The 19,161-nt window shown below is 49.1% G+C and overlaps 7 protein-coding genes across 7 annotated transcripts; 5 read left to right on the top strand and 2 right to left on the bottom strand.

Annotated features, from left to right (window-relative positions):
- Positions 1-336: 336 nt before the first annotated feature.
- On the top strand, positions 337-2,274 carry PGRI_006960 (signal recognition particle subunit SRP68; the record flags this gene model as incomplete). Its single annotated transcript, XM_040788409.1, has 3 exons — positions 337-527; positions 587-1,717; positions 1,776-2,274. The coding sequence occupies 3 exons, from the start codon at positions 337-339 to the stop codon at positions 2,272-2,274; spliced, it is 1,821 nt and encodes a 606-aa protein (XP_040652181.1).
- A 681-nt stretch (positions 2,275-2,955) lies between these two features.
- Positions 2,956-4,737, top strand: erg5 (C-22 sterol desaturase erg5; the record flags this gene model as incomplete). Its single annotated transcript, XM_040788408.1, has 4 exons — positions 2,956-3,124; positions 3,194-3,344; positions 3,400-4,648; positions 4,702-4,737. The coding sequence occupies 4 exons, from the start codon at positions 2,956-2,958 to the stop codon at positions 4,735-4,737; spliced, it is 1,605 nt and encodes a 534-aa protein (XP_040652180.1).
- A 974-nt stretch (positions 4,738-5,711) lies between these two features.
- Positions 5,712-6,477, top strand: PGRI_006940 (rhodanese-like domain-containing protein; the record flags this gene model as incomplete). Its single annotated transcript, XM_040788407.1, has 2 exons — positions 5,712-5,987; positions 6,085-6,477. 2 exons carry the CDS (start codon positions 5,712-5,714, stop codon positions 6,475-6,477), a joined length of 669 nt encoding a protein of 222 aa, XP_040652179.1.
- Positions 6,478-7,124: 647 nt separating this feature from the next.
- On the bottom strand, positions 7,125-10,421 carry PGRI_006930 (putative mitochondrial translation initiation factor IF-2; the record flags this gene model as incomplete). The annotated part of the gene is made up of 3 exons (XM_040788406.1): positions 7,125-7,368; positions 7,428-9,898; positions 9,984-10,421. The coding sequence occupies 3 exons, from the start codon at positions 10,419-10,421 to the stop codon at positions 7,125-7,127; spliced, it is 3,153 nt and encodes a 1,050-aa protein (XP_040652178.1).
- A 562-nt stretch (positions 10,422-10,983) lies between these two features.
- On the bottom strand, positions 10,984-15,006 carry thtA (the record flags this gene model as incomplete). The annotated part of the gene is made up of 5 exons (XM_040788405.1): positions 10,984-12,441; positions 12,497-12,684; positions 12,729-14,307; positions 14,366-14,480; positions 14,537-15,006. 5 exons carry the CDS (start codon positions 15,004-15,006, stop codon positions 10,984-10,986), a joined length of 3,810 nt encoding a protein of 1,269 aa, XP_040652177.1.
- Positions 15,007-16,268: 1,262 nt separating this feature from the next.
- On the top strand, positions 16,269-17,621 carry PGRI_006910 (TBC domain-containing protein; the record flags this gene model as incomplete). The annotated part of the gene is made up of 3 exons (XM_040788404.1): positions 16,269-16,494; positions 16,551-16,679; positions 16,741-17,621. 3 exons carry the CDS (start codon positions 16,269-16,271, stop codon positions 17,619-17,621), a joined length of 1,236 nt encoding a protein of 411 aa, XP_040652176.1.
- Positions 17,622-17,919: 298 nt separating this feature from the next.
- PGRI_006900 (Yip1 family protein) lies at positions 17,920-18,968 on the top strand (the record flags this gene model as incomplete). Its single annotated transcript, XM_040788403.1, has 4 exons — positions 17,920-17,946; positions 18,015-18,066; positions 18,127-18,832; positions 18,887-18,968. 4 exons carry the CDS (start codon positions 17,920-17,922, stop codon positions 18,966-18,968), a joined length of 867 nt encoding a protein of 288 aa, XP_040652175.1.
- Between the last annotated feature and the right edge of the window lie 193 nt (positions 18,969-19,161).

Here is a 19,161-nt window from a genome sequence, read left to right as displayed (position 1 = left end):
TCCCTGCTTGAGTATGACAAGCAATGGAGGAAGTTGTCCTTGGGTGGTGCCATTCGTACCAATGAAGGAAAACTGGACTCGTCGGCTTGTGGAACACAATATTGCTCACACACAAGGTCCCGGACATAAATTACCAATCAATTCCATGCACCTTGATTTGAACAAAGAGGCAATGGTAAATCCGAGGTCCCATGAGCTTGGGGAAAACACGCAAAAGATTCGGAGGTGCATGAAACTGCCGGAATTTCACCGCCTTTACTGAGCCCACCAATTCAACCGTGTCCCTCCCATCCTCATCAGAAGGACCCAAATAAAGGAACAAGAAAGCAAATTATCATGGAAGTGACTGAATTTATCTTTAAAGAGAGAGAGGAGGCTCTTCTTGTGGGAGACTACAATGCCTACCGGGCGCACACCACCAGAAAACTACAGAAACTCCGCAAGAAGCTTGGTCAGGCCACTGTCAAAGGCCGTAAGTATACTGCCAAACCAGCTGTGACTGCTGAAAATATTGGAAGCAATGTGTCGTATGTTACCCGCCTTTTCATTCCCAATTACTATTTTGATCGTCTCTAACCTACGCCAGATATGTCCACCTTTTGCTTCTTAGTTCCGAACGAGCTTGGGCGCAAGCAATGCACATGAAGTCCACACATTCCGCTGATCCTTCCGCAAAGGGGATCTCTGGCGCTGCTCGGCGCCACGTTATTTCTCGACTAAACAAGGCCACTGGGTATGCGCAGCATCTAGTCTCGCTGCTCCACGAACAAGCGCTTTCTGGGGCGAGTGATGTGGATGTCCTGGAGACTCGAGCTTATTTAGCGATGATTTCCGGCGCTATGTGGCTTGAAAAGCGGAAATGGGAACAGTGTCTCCGGGACTACTCTCTTGCGAGAGTGATTTACACGGCTTTGGGTCAAAGGGTAAAGAAAGACGCCTTTCGGGACCTGCTCTCGGGGACTGTTGACCCAAGTCTCCGATACGCGGCTTATCAGATGAAGCTCCCCCGCTCCAAGCCTACCTCATCGTTGGCCATTGAATTCTTCCCATTGGATTCGGAGATTCGCGCCGAAGTTGAGAAAGTCGACCCCTCTTGTCTTGCTGAAGAAGCAGCTGGTACTCGACGGACTGCAGAGGGAGAGGTGCAGGAATTGCCTCAGTCTGTCACTTGGAGGTCACGAACTGTCCCACTGGACGATGCCTCGATCTCTCAATCGTTAGCTGCTGCTTCAGCCGCGGAGGCTCGCCTCACCACCTGGCTGGCAGACGCAGGAAAGTCTGCTGCTGCCAAGGAGAAAGCCGCTGCATATGATAACGTGATTATTGCTAGTCAGGATGCTGTTGATGCTACGAAATCTGCCATTGATGATTTGGCCAGTGAGGGCGTTGATCCTAGTGACAAGAGAATGCAGGCATTGCAAATCACTCGAACTGCAGTGAATTACACTTTGATTGGCTGGCGAGTCGGTCGTAACCGGGTATTGTGTGGAGAAAAGGACGGTTTGTCATTTGAGGAGCAGCAACCCACGGGTGGAAAGGAGACTGCAAAGCACAGCACAGGAAATGGCAAGAAGTTGAACAAGCTTCGCGAGCGTGTCGTTCTGTATGATTCGACACTCCAGAGCTTGGAATTTATTCTTGAGCTTCCAGGTGTTGCGGCCGACTCGGCCTTTGTGCAGGATGTGGAGGCAAAACGGCACTACTTCCGTGCTCTCAGGTATGCTTTTCCCCACAATCCTCACTGATTCTCGTAACTAATGGTTTCTTTCTCTTAGGTGTCTTGCGTTAGGAAGATCTCATGCAGTTCTTTCTAAATCAAAGGAGGCTCTTGCACTATTTTCTCAGGCCCTGAACCTCGCCGCTTCTGCCTCTCCCCAGTCAGCAGCAGATGTTGAAGGTGTCCCAAAGCTGGATGTTTCCCAGGTGCAAACAAGTACCCTGCAGTCAACTTTACGAGATTTGGTTGCACGTTATCGTGGACTTGTCACTCTAGAGAAGTTGACTGCCGAAGAGGCGTCACAGTCGAGCCAGCGGCCAGTGGTAGAACGACTACAACATTTCGCAGGATCCGGACTGGACCTCAATAATTTGGTGCCGTATCCACCTCAAATGCAGCCCATTCCTGTCAAGCCCTTGTTCCTTGATGTGGCATGGAACTACATTGATTACCCTCGGGAAGGTCAGCAACAGGCTCCAACTCACCCTCAAGCCCAAGCTCAGGCCCCCGAAGAAGAAACGAAACGTCGCGGATGGTTTGGTTTTGGTGGTCGTTGAACCCTTACATAGATCTACGAATACCCAGTGCATTTCATATATACAAAAGTACGTAGTACGACATGTACGTTGTAGTAATAAGCACACCGTACATATAGCTCTTGACCAATCAGAGACGATCAAAATCTCGGGAATTCCCTAGCCGGGGTCACGTCGTGCTGAGTAATTATGATATTCCATTTTGGGATTATCTACTCCGTGCTCCGTGGAGATGTTACAATTTTATTTTGTGTTCATATAATATTCAATGTTATAGTATGAAATACCTCTAGAGTACGGAGTATATAATGTAGAAATACATAGCCAGCAACTAACTATCACCAATATTAAGCCTGGCTCGAAGATATTAACAAACCCCCTTTATACTAGCTACACTAGCTAAAGCAAATATTTTCAAATATTTATATGGAGGAGCCAAAGAATAAAAGAAAAATAAATCAACCTAACAAAATCTATTGAATATTAATTACTCCATTCACCGTAGTTATACAATATATTTTTTTTTGATGCAGGATAATGCTGGGCATCCCGGGGCCGTGTAATTGGCGTTCCCGCCCCTGAGCCCCAGTCAATTCTTTCTCCCCTCTCTCCACTCGCTTTTTTCCCTTTCTGTTCTGGGTCTCCTTCTCAATTCACTTTCTCTTCAATTCTGTTCGGAAATTTGACCCGTGGACTCCCAACATGGTCAATATGGCCAACATCACCGGGAGCTTCGTCTCGCCATTGGCGGATGCGACGGTCTCCCCTCAACTTTTTGCGCCGGCCGGTCTCGTCGCCACCATATTGGATGGCTTCACTATCTGGAAGGGTCTGCTGACTTTCTTGATCGCTGCTGTCCTCTATGACCAGTGTGAGTGACAATTCGAGATGTGTGTGTCATTGTAAATCGCGTGAAACTAATTCAGACCCCTATTTACAGTCAAGTACCACTACCTAAAGGGCGCCATTGTTGGCCCTATGTATAAGATTCCATTCATGGGCCCGTTCCTTCAATCAGTCAACCCCAAATTTACCGAATATAAGGCCAAATGGGACAGCGGTGATCTCAGCTGTGTTTCTGTCTTCCACAAGTGAGAAGTTTCCAAACTCAATCCCTTAGGGGCCTAATCTCTAACGTTATTCTAGGTTCGTCGTGATTGCGTCCAGTCGTGATATGTCCCGGAAGATTTTCAACTCGCCCGGCTATGTCAAGCCCTGTGTCGTTGATGCTGCGCACAAGCTCCTGGGCAAGACCAACTGGGTCTTCTTGGATGGCAAGGCCCACGTGGATTACCGCAAGGGTCTGAACGGATTGTTCACTCGCCAGGCCCTGGCCATGTACCTCCCCCGCGCCGAGGAGGTCTTCAACGCCTACAACCAGCACTTCCTCAAGAAGTCCGCCGCCACCAACTTCACCCCGACCCCCTGGATGTCCGAGTTCCGCGAACTTATGTGTGCTCTGTCTTGCCGTACCTTTGTCGGTTACTACATCAGTGACGAGGGTGTCCAGAAAATTGCCGATGACTACTATCTGATCACTGCTGCCCTTGAGCTGGTTAACTTCCCTATCATCCTTCCCTACACTAAGACCTGGTACGGCAAGAAGGCCGCCGATATGGTGCTTTTGGAGTTCACCAAGTGTGCTGCTAAGTCCAAGGCCCGCATGGCTGCCGGTGGTGAGATCTCTTGTATCATGGATGCTTGGGTTAAGTCCCAGCTGGATTCCGCCGCGTACCGCGAGAAGATTGCCAAGGGAATCGAGGTTGATTCTTCAGAGAAGCCTAGCCAGGTTCTTCGTGAATTCTCCGACTACGAAATTGCCCAGACCATCTTCACCTTCTTGTTCGCTTCCCAGGATGCGACCAGTGCCGCCTCCACCTGGTTGTTCCAACTGATGGCCGACCGCCCCGAGATCCTGGACAAGGTCCGTGAGGAGAACCTTAAGATCCGTAACGGTGACCGCACTCTTCCCGCCACGATGGATATGCTCGACAACATGCCTTACACCCGCGCCGTCGTTAAGGAGACTCTGCGCTACCGTCCTCCCGTCATCATGGTTCCCTACCTGGTCAAGAAGGATTTCCCTATCAGCGAGACCGTCACCGTCGCCAAGGGCTCGATGATCATTCCCTCCGTGTGGCCCGCCTGCCACGACGAGGAGGCTTACCCTAACGCCGACTCGTTTGATCCAGACCGCTGGATCACCGGTACTGCCGAGCAGCAGACCAAGAACTGGCTTGTCTTCGGCACAGGTCCCCACTACTGTCTGGGTCAGACCTATGCTCAGCTTTCCCTGATGTCCATGATCGGAAAGGCCAGTATGGTGATGGACTGGGAGCACACCCCGACCCCCGAGTCAGAGGACATCAAGGTGTTCGCCACTATTTTCCCCAAGGTATGTTCAAGCTTATTTTCTGCTGCGATGATCAATTCACTAATATACACCAGGATGACTGTCTTCTTACCTTCCGCCCCCGCGATTAAATTCACACTTTTTGTACAAAACAACAAAGCAAGGCTGGAACTCAGCCCCATTTTCTGGACAGAGGGCTTGGTTACCATGACATGATATCTTGTCCCGGATATAGGGCGGTCCGCTGAACCTTTCCTCTTTATCATTCGATTTTGATGCATGATGAACGCTCCAGGAAAAGTCTTTAGCATATGTTTCTCTTGCAGAGACCTTTCATACCCTTGCGCAAAGAAATCCCCATTGCGATTATGATTACCTATTGCCCACCAGGGGTCGTGGGGGGGTTTCTTGTTTCCTTTCTTCTGACTGACTACCCCTAGAGCCATGCATATTAGAACAATATTAATTCTCTTTTTCTGCTTTGACTAATTATGACATGTTATATAAAATTTCATACGCTGGGATTAACTAAACATATCTTGCACGTACACCAAAATAGGGGCTAAAGCCCTTTGTTTATCTCTTTGCTTTTGTCTTGATTTTAAGCATTCCAATTGGTTTTAGATGGACAACTTCTACAACATATGCAATCATAGATGAGTCCACCAATTAAGGCCTTGTGATTTGAATATAGCCTTTCTTGGCCTACTAGTGAGTAGCTAACTGATTTTTCTATATAGATTTGAGTAAAATTCTGAATCACAAGGTCTCATTCATTTGATATACACTCCACTATATATCTGTGCTATATCCACAAGATCTATATGAAAATAAAATAAAAATATTTATCAGCCCTGTAACAAGACTCGCTAGTTACAATATAAACAACCGAGCTCCTTCCTACCAATCAAAAATCTCAATATTCCCCTGCAACGCTTGTATATCACCCTAAAGCACTGGAGACTACCCATGAGCAAAAGCCCTAAATCAGTAGGCGGTCACGCAAGACAGATACTGACATCACCGTTCCGCGACCCGAGGTTACCCACGGAGATGTACTAACTCCCACTCACCTCCGCGGACAATCAAACCCAAAATTGAAACAATGGCTTCATCATTATCATCCAAGATCCAGCGATCCGCTGTTGTGCTGTCCTCCGCCGCAATCAGAATCCCGACACGTAGTGCGGTATCACCAGCCGCGGCCTTACACCGAGCTCTCTCCGCACCGACCAGAGGACTAGTTACATCTCCTCACAACCGTTTGGCACAATCATGCATTCTCCAAAAGCCAATTCTGAAGAGTTCGAGCCAAGTGCAGACGCGCTGGAACAGCGATGAAGCCAGTCCGGTCAAACTCCAGGAATGGGGATTCGAAGATGTATGTACCGAAGCCTGCATTACTTTGAACGGAATATCATATCCCAATGAGAACACAGTAAACAATTTCAATTATTACAAGGCTAATAAAACCAAAGATCAACGCTGCCCTCCCATCCTCAACCTCCAACTCCCCAACCCATAAGCCTATAATCCTCATCGATGTGCGCGAGCCCGCCGAACTCCAAGGCACGGGGATCATCCCATCTGCAGTGTCGATTCCGCTGGCATCGCAGCCAGATGCAATGTACCTAACGCCAGATGAGTTCGAGACTCGGTTTGGGTTTGCTAAGCCTGATCCTACGGAGAGTGAGGGCGAGCCTGCGCAGATGGTGTTCTATTGCAAGGCTGGTGTGCGGGCTAAGACGGCGGCGCAGATGGCTGTGCAGGCTGGATATGACCCTGCCAATATTGGGGTTTATTCGGGTAGTTGGTTGGATTGGGAGAGGAAGGGTGGAAAGGTTGAGAAGTGGGAGGGGAATGATTCTTGAATTAGGGATATCGAAGTAATGCTCATTTGAGTGCTGATAGCTGTTTATGGGATGCTGTGCTGGGTAAGAAAAGGACTGTACATAGTACACGAGGCTGGATAGGTCATCTCTGGTCTATTCTGGTATTCTCTGAAGCAGCCGTTTGATTTGGCCCGTGCCCTAGAAAGACCGTTCTTCCAAGTTTCGAAGGTCAAATTGCTTCAAAACAGATGAAGATTAATTAGGAAGTCGACATGTCTATTCACTAATGCATACTTGAATAGTATAAAATCAATTCACTATAACGGAAACAAAAGATCTGGTATCAACCAGGCCTTGCTCTTCCTATATCATGTACAGGCGACTTCTCTCCCTGTTCATCCGTCAAGTCATGGTCATTCATTGTATGTTCAAATCGTAATCAAAATAGAATAACTTTTCCGCATTTCGATAGCAATTGTCAAAGCCTAGTAGATTTTGATTCATTTCCTCAAAACAGGCTATGAACCGAAGGCCATGAGGGCCGACGGAGAACAAAGCTCGCCACTTACTGGCATTTGATCGTTAAGTTCGCTCGAGGACAGGTACCGCAAGGCTGGGATGGGCCCGGTGCTGAGAATCCTTGATCTGCAGACACCGCACACGGGAAGGAAGTCCTAAGACTGAATTCAAGGAATGTCGAAGACAGGCTTGAGCTTCTTGACCAGTGCCCATTCTTCCATAGTGACCTCGGACCGGTAGAACTCCTTGAGGGTGTCGATACTCTTACGCGAGATGTGCGAGATCAGCTGATCCTTCTCTTCGAGGTGACGACCATACATGGGCTGGTTGGGGCCTTCGACCTTGACAGCAACGGAGGGCTGACCTCTCTTGCAGACGGGAACAGCCTTGTGATCGCGCTCGATGGATGTGCTGTGAAAATAGCGTTAGAAATTAGAAAAAAAAAATTATGAAGGGAGAGCAAAGCTTACACTCTACCAATGTCAACAATCTCCCTTACACCAGCGGCGTTGGTCCTGACCGCAGCCAGAGGAGTGTGGAGACGCAGGCTTCCTTCAATGACATCGACACCGATAACAATGGGGTCGGTCTTGTTGAAGACAGCAATGGGCTTGATGACACAGGGGAAGATAGCAAGAAGCTTAGCCTCCTCCTTACGCTGCTCAGTGATCTGAGCCAGGTGCGCAGTGAAGCTATCGAACAAGTGGTAAATGATGTCAGCGGTGAAGATCTTGACACCGATTTCGTTTGCATAGGCCATTGCGTCCTTATCAACCTTGACATCGAAGCACAGCATGACAGCATGTTCCTTACTCTTCTCAAGCATGGTGCCGGCCATCATGACATCACGCTTGTAGACGGGACCAATGGAGATATTGGCAACAGGAATCTTGGAGACCTTAAGGAACTCCAGGAGAGCCTCGAGCGAACCCAGGGTGGAGGCCTGGACAGTGACACCACGCTGATCAGTTGAGACACGGCTCAGCAGATTCTCCAGATCGCTCATGACCTCCTCCTCAAGATCCTCCTCATCATCGTCAGGGCCAACGACCATCATGCGAGAACCAGCAATAGCGTGCTCCAGGTCATTGGCAGCAATCTTCACACCAAGGGCGGCCTTAACCTCCTTGTTGTGGACGTACTGGGACTTCAGACGCAACTCCTTGAGCGGTGCTGGTGTCAGAAGAGCACGGATATTGGTTGTAATAGGACCGTTGAGACCGCACATTACGATGCGGTCACCCTCACGAAGGATACCGTTGGACAGAATAACATCGATGGTGGTACCGAGACCCTCAATGACCTTGACCTCCAGAACTGTACACTCGACCTCGGACAAGTACATCAGCGAGTTGGTCATACGCTCTTGACTCAGGCTGGTCAAGAGCTTCAGCATGTCAGGAACACCCTCTCCAGTGTGGGCGGAGGTGGGAACGAGAGAGACGTTGCGAGACAGGGACTTGTTCTCGAAGAACAGCTCGGAGTTGAAACCCTGCTCGGCGAAAGCAAGCTTGGTGGCCTCAAGACGAGTGCGGAACTCGTTCTGAACACCCTTGTTCTGCATAGCCAAACTGTCCTCGAAGCCATTGTTGTCAATCTTCTTCCAGCCGTAGAGACGATCAATCTTGTTCAATGCGACAATGAAAGGAGTCTTGCGGTCACGCAGTAAACGCATAGACTCGAGGGTCTGGGGCTCGAGACCGTGCATGATATCAACGACAAGGATAGCAATGTTGCAAAGGGAAGAACCTCTTGATCGCAGGTTGGAGAAGGACTCGTGACCGGGGGTATCGATGATCAACAGACCCGGGACCTTGAACTCGAACTTGCCATCCTTGTTGACAACTTGAGTCTTTGTGCGCAGAGCATCGACAGGGAAGTAAGTGGCACCAATCTGCTGGGTAATACCACCTGCTTCGCCCTCCTGCACGTTGGTTTGTCGGATCTTGTCAAGCAGCTTGGTCTTACCAGTATCGACGTGACCAAGAATACAGCAAATAGGGGAGCGGAGATTGTCCTTTGAACGAGCCGCCAGAGCCTCCTCGTGCTTGGCCTTTCTCCGCTCCGCAGCCTCGGCCTTTCTCGCCTGAATGGCCCTTTGGTTGGTGGATTGCTCTTCGTCAGATGAATCTTCATCTGATGATTCCTCGGAATCAGAGTCGGAGGGCTCTTCATCCTTCTCGTCCTTTTGGGCGGGTGCTTCCTCAGCAGGCTTCTCTTCCTCAGCGGGCTTTTCTTCCTCATCCGATTCAGCATCCCAGCTGTCCTTGACATCCTCGTCGGCAGCCTGCTCCCAGTCTTCGACGGCGTCTTCCGCAGGAGCGGCGGCGGCGGCAGCAGCGGCGGCGGCCTCAGCCTTGGCCTTCTCCTCTTCCTGCTTCTTTCGATCTTCAGCTTCCCGCTTAGCCTTGGCACGAGCGGCGGCGGCTTCAAGGTCCTCTTCTTGCTTCTTGCCAGCTCTCTTCTTCTTGTTCTCATATACAGGGCGCGCCTTCTTGTCACCACCCTCCTCCAAGCCAGCAACCTTGCCACCGGCGGCAATCATCTGCTGCATGCGCAATTCATTGCGCTCCTTGGCCTCTCGTTGAGCCTTGGTAAGCAGCTTACCTTCCTTGCGTAGCTGTTCCTTCTTTTCGCGCTCCTTCTCCTTCTTGCGCTCACGAGCCTCAGCACGTTTCTTCTCTTCCTCTTCATCGAGGAGCCTCTGCTTTTCGGCGGCAGCCTTCTCTTCTGCTGCAAGTCGCTCCTCCTCCTCACGTTGCTGTCGAAGAAGCTCCTGTTGTCTCTGAAGAGCTGCTAGGTGGGGTGGAAGCTTCTTCTTCTTGCCACCAGTCTCTGGGGCGGGTGCAGCGGCGGGTGCATCCTTCTTGGCCTCAGCGTCGGCAGTCTTCTTGGCATCGGCCTTTTCTTGAGCAGGGGTGAGCTTCTTCTTTGTAGCAGCCTATATAGACGAAAAAAAACTTGTTAGTATATGATTTCGACTCCCGGAAAGAATTTCCAGCCCGTAGAAGAATGTAAAAACCTACCTGCTCCTTCTTGCGCTGCTTCTCCTTCTCCTTCTTCTCACGCTCCTTCTCCTTTTTGCTCTTTACTCGGAACTCGCCCTCGGGCTCTTGCACCACAGGCTTAGCCACCTCCTTGATGGGCTTGGTCTTCTTTCCAGCGAAAACATCATCATCATCATCGAAGTTACCCTCCTCAGGCTGTTTGCTAGCCAAATCGACGGCAGGCTTGACCTCGGCACCCTCGGCGTCCTCACCCTCGACAAAATCATTATTGACCTTGCCCTTCTTAGCCTTCTTGGCCTTGTTTTTTCTCAAAGCGGCCATAAGGCCACCGACCGGTGCCTCCTCCTCGTTGGCATCTTCTTGGGGCTCGACGGGAGCCGCGGCGGGAGCAGACTCGCCGAGATCGGCCTCCCAGTCCTCCTCTTGTCTCTTGTTACCCTTCTTCTTTGGCGCCATTGTGATAAATTTCTCCTGGGGTTTTGGCGATCCGATTGGAGTGGTGACCGGAGAAATGTGGTGGGCGCACAAACGGAGTTAACCGGTTATTTGCGAGGTGTATTAATACGCACACGTATTAAGAGGGAGAGAATGACAGAAGTCAAAAAGGACGATCCCCAGAAAGAAAGGCGAGAGATAGAGCTCTCTGTAAGGTGGGCCTAGGGAGGGGTGTGGGAAAGAAAAGAATTTCGGGAAGAATCAATGGACGGTGGGGAACAATGGGCTATAAATTGCCACGACCACGAACTAGCTGTCCCCCATATATCAATGTTTTTTTTTTGTCTTTTAGGGTATCTTATATCGTCTATACGCAAATCTACACCAGAACAACGAACTTCAAACATTACTTCAAACATTACTTCAAACATTACTTCAAACATTACTTCAAACATTACTCAAACATTACTCAAACATTTTAATCTGAGCTATCCATGGATTTCATAGATACATCTCCTCCAGGGCTATGTTCTTCCAAGCTTGCTTCTCTGCAGCTTTTCGCCCCGGTTGACCCCCCTGAAGCTTAAAGCTCAACGTGTAGTAGATTGCGAAGCCAGGTGAAGAGAGCCTGGGTATGATTGACATGGACCCCAAGCACGTCCTCAACTGCCTTGAATAACATACCCACTGTTTCAGGGGTCAGGTCCCTGAACTGATTGCTGTTGCATGCCCCAAGAACCCTAGCCAGATGTTTCGAGTCGTGACTCACGAGACGAACCAGAATGTTACCATCGATATGCATGCTTTTTTCAACCTGGGAAATGGCATGAAGGTAGCGATGTCTATTGGACAGGGAAGGGCAGATAACATTATCCCTAAAGCAAATGTTGACCAGAAGTTGAAGAAGGCGCCACTCACTGGCATCAAGAGGCAAGAGCCGGTAGACAGACCCATTGATGCCAAAGCCATAAAAGGTGGTATGAGCCCTCAGCCGAGATGGACACTTGCTGCCTTGTTTGAGCTTAATCAAAGAGACGGGAAGATCGGCCGTCGCACAAGGCACAAGGTCACCCGGTTGATGGATGCTTGGGAGAACCCGGGTAGCTCCACCTCGGGTACTCACAAAAAGGAGATCCGATTCAAGTCCAAAACCGGGAAGTTCAAGCCCGGGCATCCCATACCCGGGCATCAAAGTGTGAGACAAACCATCACGTGCGATTGGGTCGGAGCCGCTTGCCACGATGTCTCCGTTCACAATATTGTAGGTCAACACGGAATGTCTCGAGGTGGTGACGTAGATCATGGTCCCTCTCACCGTGATCTCGACAGCTGGGGATGGGAGACGCGCGGTGATATTTCGATTCCATTTCGTTCTAGAGTTTCGTGAAGTGACAGTGAAGAACATTTTCCCGGAGACAACAATCACGCTATCGTAGTAAGCCGCCACCGCATACACTGGGTCCTTGAACCATTGCGTGTGCTTGTCAATGCAAGTGATCTGCCCAGGAGAGTTGACATCCCGAGACGCTTGTAGGAGCATCAATCGACCTTGGCGGCTATTAGGTTGATGAGGCAGGCTGATTGAAGTCCCAATTGCGATAAGATGGTATGCGTTACCATCCTTGTGTGGCAAGCAGTCCACAATACATGTAATTTTCTCACCAGAAACTCCATGTGGTCTCCAGGGGAGAAGACCCTGAGCTACCATGTCTATATCATTAGGGACCACTGGCAACTGTGTGTCTGGGTCCACAAATTCGACACATGCCGTGCGAGAAAGATCGAGTGGCTTGGCCTGGTTTTCATTCTGGACAACAGAATATGAAACAATGAGACTCCGGAGATGGTGGGAATAGGTGAGCTTGCTGGGATTTCCGGGAATGTCGATGCGTCGGGGAACGGCCTTTTCCTCTTGATCCAGAGAGCATACGAGAAGTTGGCCATCTGCAAAACAGAACATGTATGTAGTTACAACCCCGGACTCTTGATCTCTTATATCGACAAGATCAAAACCATTCAATCTGGTAGGGAAGTATGCAGGCTGGCATGAATGTTAGGCCACACCTCAACAGACCAGGATATGGGATGTGACTTACGCAGTTTTGATCTGTAATCCAAACACGACTTAGGAAATAGTCACAGTCGTTGCCACCTGGGGCATATGCAACACGCCAGAAATCATCCCCGCATGTAAACAACGCAAATGTATCATGGGATCTGAGATTGATTGAGGTTTCCCCAAAGTGGCGTGGCGCTCTTTGTTTCAAACCTGAAGAGAAGGCATCTGGTTAATAAATCAGACAATATTTCGAACCAAAGATGACTAACATTTGAAACCGAATTGAACGTCACCGCAAAAATTGACACCCTCCGTATCTATCTCAAACGGAACAAGTATGCCACTTCGTAGTCCACAGAAAAGGAACGGGTGCATTCTACCGTCTGAGAGAGTCCTGATAACAGCGAGGCTTTCAATCGTTTTGGACACGTCTTCTTCAGTATCGATTGAAATACGAGTGTCGGCATGTTGTCTGATCCCACCAGACTCGTGAACCTCGAATGATAGCACTGTGCCATCGCCTGTGCCAAGGAAAATGAATCCAACTTGCCCCCAATCCTGGTAGGAAATACAAATGGGTTCTTTTTCAAGCGGGTATGGAGGCTCATGATTAGATAGAGAGACAAGTCCTCCGGTCGTGACTATCCGAAGCAAATGAAGAAAATTCCCCTGTTCAGTTGTTGTAGTCATGATGATAGTGGAACTTGGGCCATCCACAATAGCTGATGTGACAAATACACTGGGATCATGATGAACACAGTTGCTGAGAGAGACATCATTAGGGACGAAAAAGTGCACAGCCTTTTCTGTGACCCGAACAATAACACCAGAAGGTGTACAGTCCATTGCCAAGGTCTGCTGAACATCCAAGTCTGTATCATCCTGAAGCGCAGTAATCCCATCTCTCATGTCCGGAGTCGTATATAGAAGCAACGAGGAGATGGGATCAGAGGCCACCAGGTAGATTGAATCCTTAGAACCGAGTGACACAGCCCACATACCACGTATGCTGGAAAATCCACCCAATGTAGCCGCGACTCCAATCTGAGCCTCAACGCCATACCGAAGTTCAGTGATAGCCCCGTTGCCTGAAGCAGAGGTTGAGCAGACAAATAGTCGATCGTGGGCATAATCCATTTCCTGTCTGTGTACGAACGGGCGGTCTGCTTTAATAACAGCTGCATCGGGGACTGGTGCCCAGTTGATGAATCGCTGAACACACCTAGGGTGATCCCGTGCCTCCTGGACAAACAACCCACCATCACCCTGGCTTCCAGCAGCCAGAATAAAATCACCACCTTCATGGCCCATATCAAGAATATCAAATGCCGTATCAACATCGCAGTGGAGCTGGCCCAGAGAGGTTTGGGTTTCGAGTTCACCATCGTTGCCAAACTCTAGATAATAGATCCAGCCTTTTTCTTGACAAAGGAAGATTCCATCGTACCTCTGACTGTACATCCAGTTCCGCGAAGGTCTGGCCCAGCGAGTCCACAGACCAGCTTCGGATGATTCTGCGTCGGGAAGGATCGGCGGGTATCGCATCGGACGAGACGAACAATTGGGTGTGTACATTGCCATGGAATTTGTCGTGACCAGGAGGTAGGATGATTCTTTGGCCAAAGGGATGACCATGCTAGGTAACTGGTTTTGCTGAGGTAGAGAGGTTGAGGTGCGTTTGGGATCCATGCGGTTGTGTACACTGGCTCCATCCCATTCAAAGACCATAGACCGTGTTGTGTTATGTTTATGGACGATAAGCAGTAGAATGATCCGTTTATCATTGTTGTCTTTCGGGTAAAGAAATTCCATGAACAGTATGTCACCATCCACTTTGAAGAAGCTCTCCTGTTTGAATAGTGTTAATACCAGGCACATGATAGATAAAATGGTTGTGAGCTCATACGCTTGAGAGTGGGTTCAGCTTCCCCTCAATCATTTGCATCTGGAGTTCGCCAGGGGATTTTAACCATAAGACACCGAAGAAGTCACGCGACGCGCTGACTGCGACCGCACGCGATCTTAAACCACGGTGTGAGCTTTCATCCAATTGAGCCTAGAAATGTGCGATACTTACTTGGGATCAACAGCAATATGCCTGCCATACTTGTCGGCTATGTTGATATCGCGGGGCAGAGGTCGAGTGTAGGAAACAACTGGGCCATCTCCCACTTCTGAGCAGTACATGAAAAGAAGCTCATTTGAATCCGTAGCAAGGAAAAGAATTTGGGGAGGTAGGTTGTTTGTGTCAAAGGGGTGAGCTAGACTTGGAGCTTGAGTTTCCCAAGGCAATTGGGTGCTGACATTGATGACTTTTGCACCAATAAGCGAGCCTTCGAGATCTGATGTTTCGACAACATCTTGAAGATGACCGCTGGGTAGAGCCTCCTTGATTTGAATTCGTCGTTCTCCAATGAAAACAACATCGTTGTGGTGTTTATCTCGAAGACGCGCTGGAAGGATCCAGTTGATGATAGGGCTGGGGATTAATGGCTGGGTAAGCAGTCCAACCAAACGCGTCGAACGCGGTATGGGCTGTTCAGCCATTGCAGTAACCAGGCAGGTTTCACAAGAAACCGAAAACAGATTAGAGCAAACGACTCGAAGGTCAAAGACACGAAGCGACGTAGAGAGATATGAAGAAACTCAAAGAGAGAAATGGAAGACGGAGAAGGTGAAAGGCAAAATTGAAAGGGAATGAATTGGAAGGGAATGAGTTGGAAGGAAGTTAGGCAATGGGCAATATCAAGAGCCGATCAGGCAATGGCCTGAGGCGCAACAAGCCCTCAGATCTGGTTGAGCAGCACCAAACTTCCTGTGACTTTCTGCATTCAAGAAACAGGACAATAGTACTTGATATTTGGAAGTTCAGCTTCTCTTCATACTTCAAACGTTAGAATATCTCGATGCGTTTTATGCATTGACTGCCAAATGCGATACTGGCTGTGAGTTTCCGATACACAACCCAACGCGGAGAGAGTACAGGCTGCTATAATTTCACAGTCAAGTATGTTCCGGACAAGCCCTGTGATATCTTTGTTAACCAATGCATCTGACGTATGGGGGACTCAATGTGAGACTTGCAGCTTGCCTGAATGCTATACAGCAGTAACAACCCTCAAATATATGCAAATATTTGTCACAACCTCCATTTGTTTCCAACCTCTAGTAAGCAACACTTTATCACAAATATAGCACTTGTCACTGGCAGACAACTCGAAGAGCCCAACTCCGGAGTTATGCAATCACCGCCCGTCGGTGAGATGCCACAACCCCAGAAACTGTGAACTTCCAAGGGCGCACAGCACGGACACAGCTATATTTGTCCAAGATCTTGCGATGAATAGCGCAAAGCTATTAGACCGGAGCGTTGTGCCTAAGCCTAGCACAGAGCGAATGTTGTTATCGGCGAAAACATGTCGCGGCTGCCGATCGATGCCTAAGGCTGTCAAGTGGGACTCCGGCCCGCCTTCGACTTCAGACCTACACCCGTGGAGGTTGGGTGTATGTGCCTAGAGATCCATCAGTTCACATTCAAAGAGTCCTCAGTTGTGAAAGTTGAGACAAATATCTCACCTAGTTGGTCGCGAGTTGTTGCTTTAGACACGTCATTTCGTTGTCCAGTGAAAAAGCTCTAGCCGATCTATATCCGATCAGCCTCTCGATATTGTTGAGCTAAATTCAGAACGCACACCGTGACACTTCTTCATTCAGATCGAGAAAGAACTGAGCTGGAACCTTCCTCTTTTTCTGTGTGTGCACATTAGCTGCTTGATCTCCTCGTCAGGCGACATCTTAGCAGACAAAGGATGGAAGATACTGGAAAGGAAGAGATTAATCCTACCTCTGAGGATGCAGTTGCATCAGAAGACTCCTCCAAAAGGTCCAGTTTGAATGAAGGGGCACAGCAGATGGCTCGGGCGCAAAAGGCGAGAGCCATTCGCAAAGCATGTGCAGTGCGCGATGTGGAAGCCTTAGCTGTGCACGCAACTTCAGAAGGCGGGTTACTCGAAGATGACTTGAGACAGATAGCATGTGAGTTGGTCTAAAGAAGATGCATATACATATGGACCCGCCTAACCGGTGAATAGGGCCTATTTTGTTACGATGCAACGAGCAAAGGCAATTTGATACGGTCCCAAATACTGAAAATTTACGACATGCCGACGAAGAACAGGTAGAACTCGATGTCAACCGATCTTTCGTTTACTACCCCAAAGGTAAGTTATTAGAACTTCAATCTTTCTGTGCAAGATGAGTTTGGATGTTAACAGAGTTTAGCTCCCGAGGAGGAAATGATGAAAAAGAAACAGCAGCTATCCAACCTGATTACTCAAGTGCTAAGGGAATATCCCATGCTTTCTTATTTCCAAGGATATCACGACATAGTCCAAGTTCTTCTTTTGGTATTGGGCGAGAAGCAAGCCGCGCCAGCGGTTGCACAGATATCACTTTTCCGCATACGTGACTACATGCTTCCATCGCTGTCCCCAGCCGTGAAACATCTCCATCTCATTCCTGCTATCATCGAGACAACAGACCCCGAGCTAAGACGACACCTTGGCAACATTGAACCATTTTTCGCCCTCGCAGCTACACTGACACTATACGCCCATGATATTCAAGAGTACAGCAATATTTCACGACTTTTCGACTTTCTTTTGGCTCGGGAACCTGTGGTTGCAATCTATCTCTTCGCAGCAATGATCCTGTCTAGGAAGAAAGAGCTGCTGGAAATTCCAGCGAATGAGCCCGAGATGCTTCACTTTACACTTTCCAAGCTGCCATGTCCACTTGATCTGGACGGACACATTCTGCATGCGGCACGACTATTTGAGGACCACCCGCCAGAATCTTTGCCACTTGGAGCCTGGAAACATATTCCATGGTGCAGCGTGCTCAAAACTTCACGAGACCCACATGGCAAGTACATTGCAGAAGACGCGATATACTTGTTTGAAAAGCAATCCCAACAGATTCGGAGCGAAGAGCGCAGGAAAAGAGCCGTGGAATTCTTATGGAGCCACCGTCGCTCCGTGGGCTCTGTGGCGTTGGCTATCCTGGTCGGAGCTGCATCTTTCTACATCCGCAAGAGAGGGCTCGACACCTCGATTTGGTCTTATGTCGGCCGAATTCAAAAGGCAATCCGAAAGTGGATTTAATCTTCAAGTCAATGTGTACTCAAGTACGGCAGATGCTTGGTGCCATTGCACGTGTATGATAATGAGGAAAAATGATAGAACCATAATAAGAATCCTTATTTCCGAAGAACATAACTAAAAGATTCACATATAATAAAAAGCCCAGTGAATTATAGCAAATAATATGTATTCGATACTCATGTATGACACTGCGTAGTGGTACCCACAGTTGTGGCTTGAGCGCGTGGCTTTATCTGCGGAAGCTGATGTGTACACTTGACAACTCCCCTTCCAACAGCTTACTTCAAAACCAACCACAATGGCGAACCGAGGCTATGATGTTGTTGTAGATGTGGACGCAGAGGCAAGAGCACTGGAATGACCACTACATAATTTCAACTAACAAATCAGCAGGGCGACCTTGGCCACACCGACCTGCAAGAAGACCTCGAATTCCACCCCTCCAGTGAGTTCCCCAACCGAATGCTACAACCCAGCTCTCTAACTAGGTAATCCTACAATCCAGACTTTGAAAGTGACCAGAGAAACGCCAAAGTCCAAGGCGACTCCGCCCCGTTCCTGGGCGGCGGGCCATCGCGTCGCCGTGACCGGTCCCCTGGCGGTACGCCGACCAAGCACAACTGGTGGTCTCTGCACTACTACGAGCGATTTTTCGACGTCGACACGAACGAGGTCTTCCGCCGCTGCGTGGCGACACTGTACCCGCGCAGCAACTTCCTCGATGTGCTAGAGGGCAACGCAGACCTGTACGGGCCGATCTGGATCGCGACTACGGTGGTGGTTATCCTGTTTTTGACGGGCACTATCTCTCAATGGCTGTCGAACAATGACGACAAGCACTTCGAGTACGATTTCACATTGCTATCGGGCGCGGCTGGTCTGGTCTATGGGTACACGGGTATCTTGCCTATTGCCCTGTGGGGTGCGCTGCGTTGGTTCGGCAGCTCGACGGCTGACCTTATCGAGTGCTGGGCTCTCTATGGATACTCCAATTTGGTCTGGATTGCCGTGGCACTGGTCAGCTGGAGTCCGTTGACTGCGCTTAACTGGGCGCTTGTTGGCGTTGGTTTTGCATTTTCTGTCTTCTTCCTACTGCGGAACTTGTACCCGGTCTTGAATGCTACTGATGCCAAGGCTAGCAAGATCCTCTTGATCTTGGTTGTTGTGCTACATGCGGCACTGGCTATTGCTATCAAGGTGCTTTTCTTTGCGTAAGTTGTGTCCCCGACGAACGAATTGACCTTGAGAACTGACATATCTACTAGCCACGGGAGCCCCGCCTCGAAGAAAAACAAGGACAAGGATCACGATGACAAGGATGATGACAAGAAAGGGATGATGTTCTGAGCATAAGCGGAGGAGGATGAACTCTTGGCTTTCATCTGGAATACTGGTCATTCCGTAAATTCTTGCTCAGGTAGCAAGCGGGTTTCGCAGCTCAAGTTTTCTAGTCGTGTCATTGAACGCATGCATGTATTGTACTTTGTATTTACCGCAGACGGAATTGGGAGACGTGAAACAATTCGACTTTTTGAATTTT

This window comes from Penicillium griseofulvum (assembly GCF_001561935.1).
Source record: "Penicillium griseofulvum strain PG3 chromosome Unknown contig_79, whole genome shotgun sequence".
Lineage (NCBI taxonomy): Eukaryota > Fungi > Ascomycota > Eurotiomycetes > Eurotiales > Aspergillaceae > Penicillium > Penicillium griseofulvum.
The sequence above is the reverse complement of the archived record's forward strand: the minus strand, read 5'-3'. Positions and strand labels throughout refer to the sequence as shown.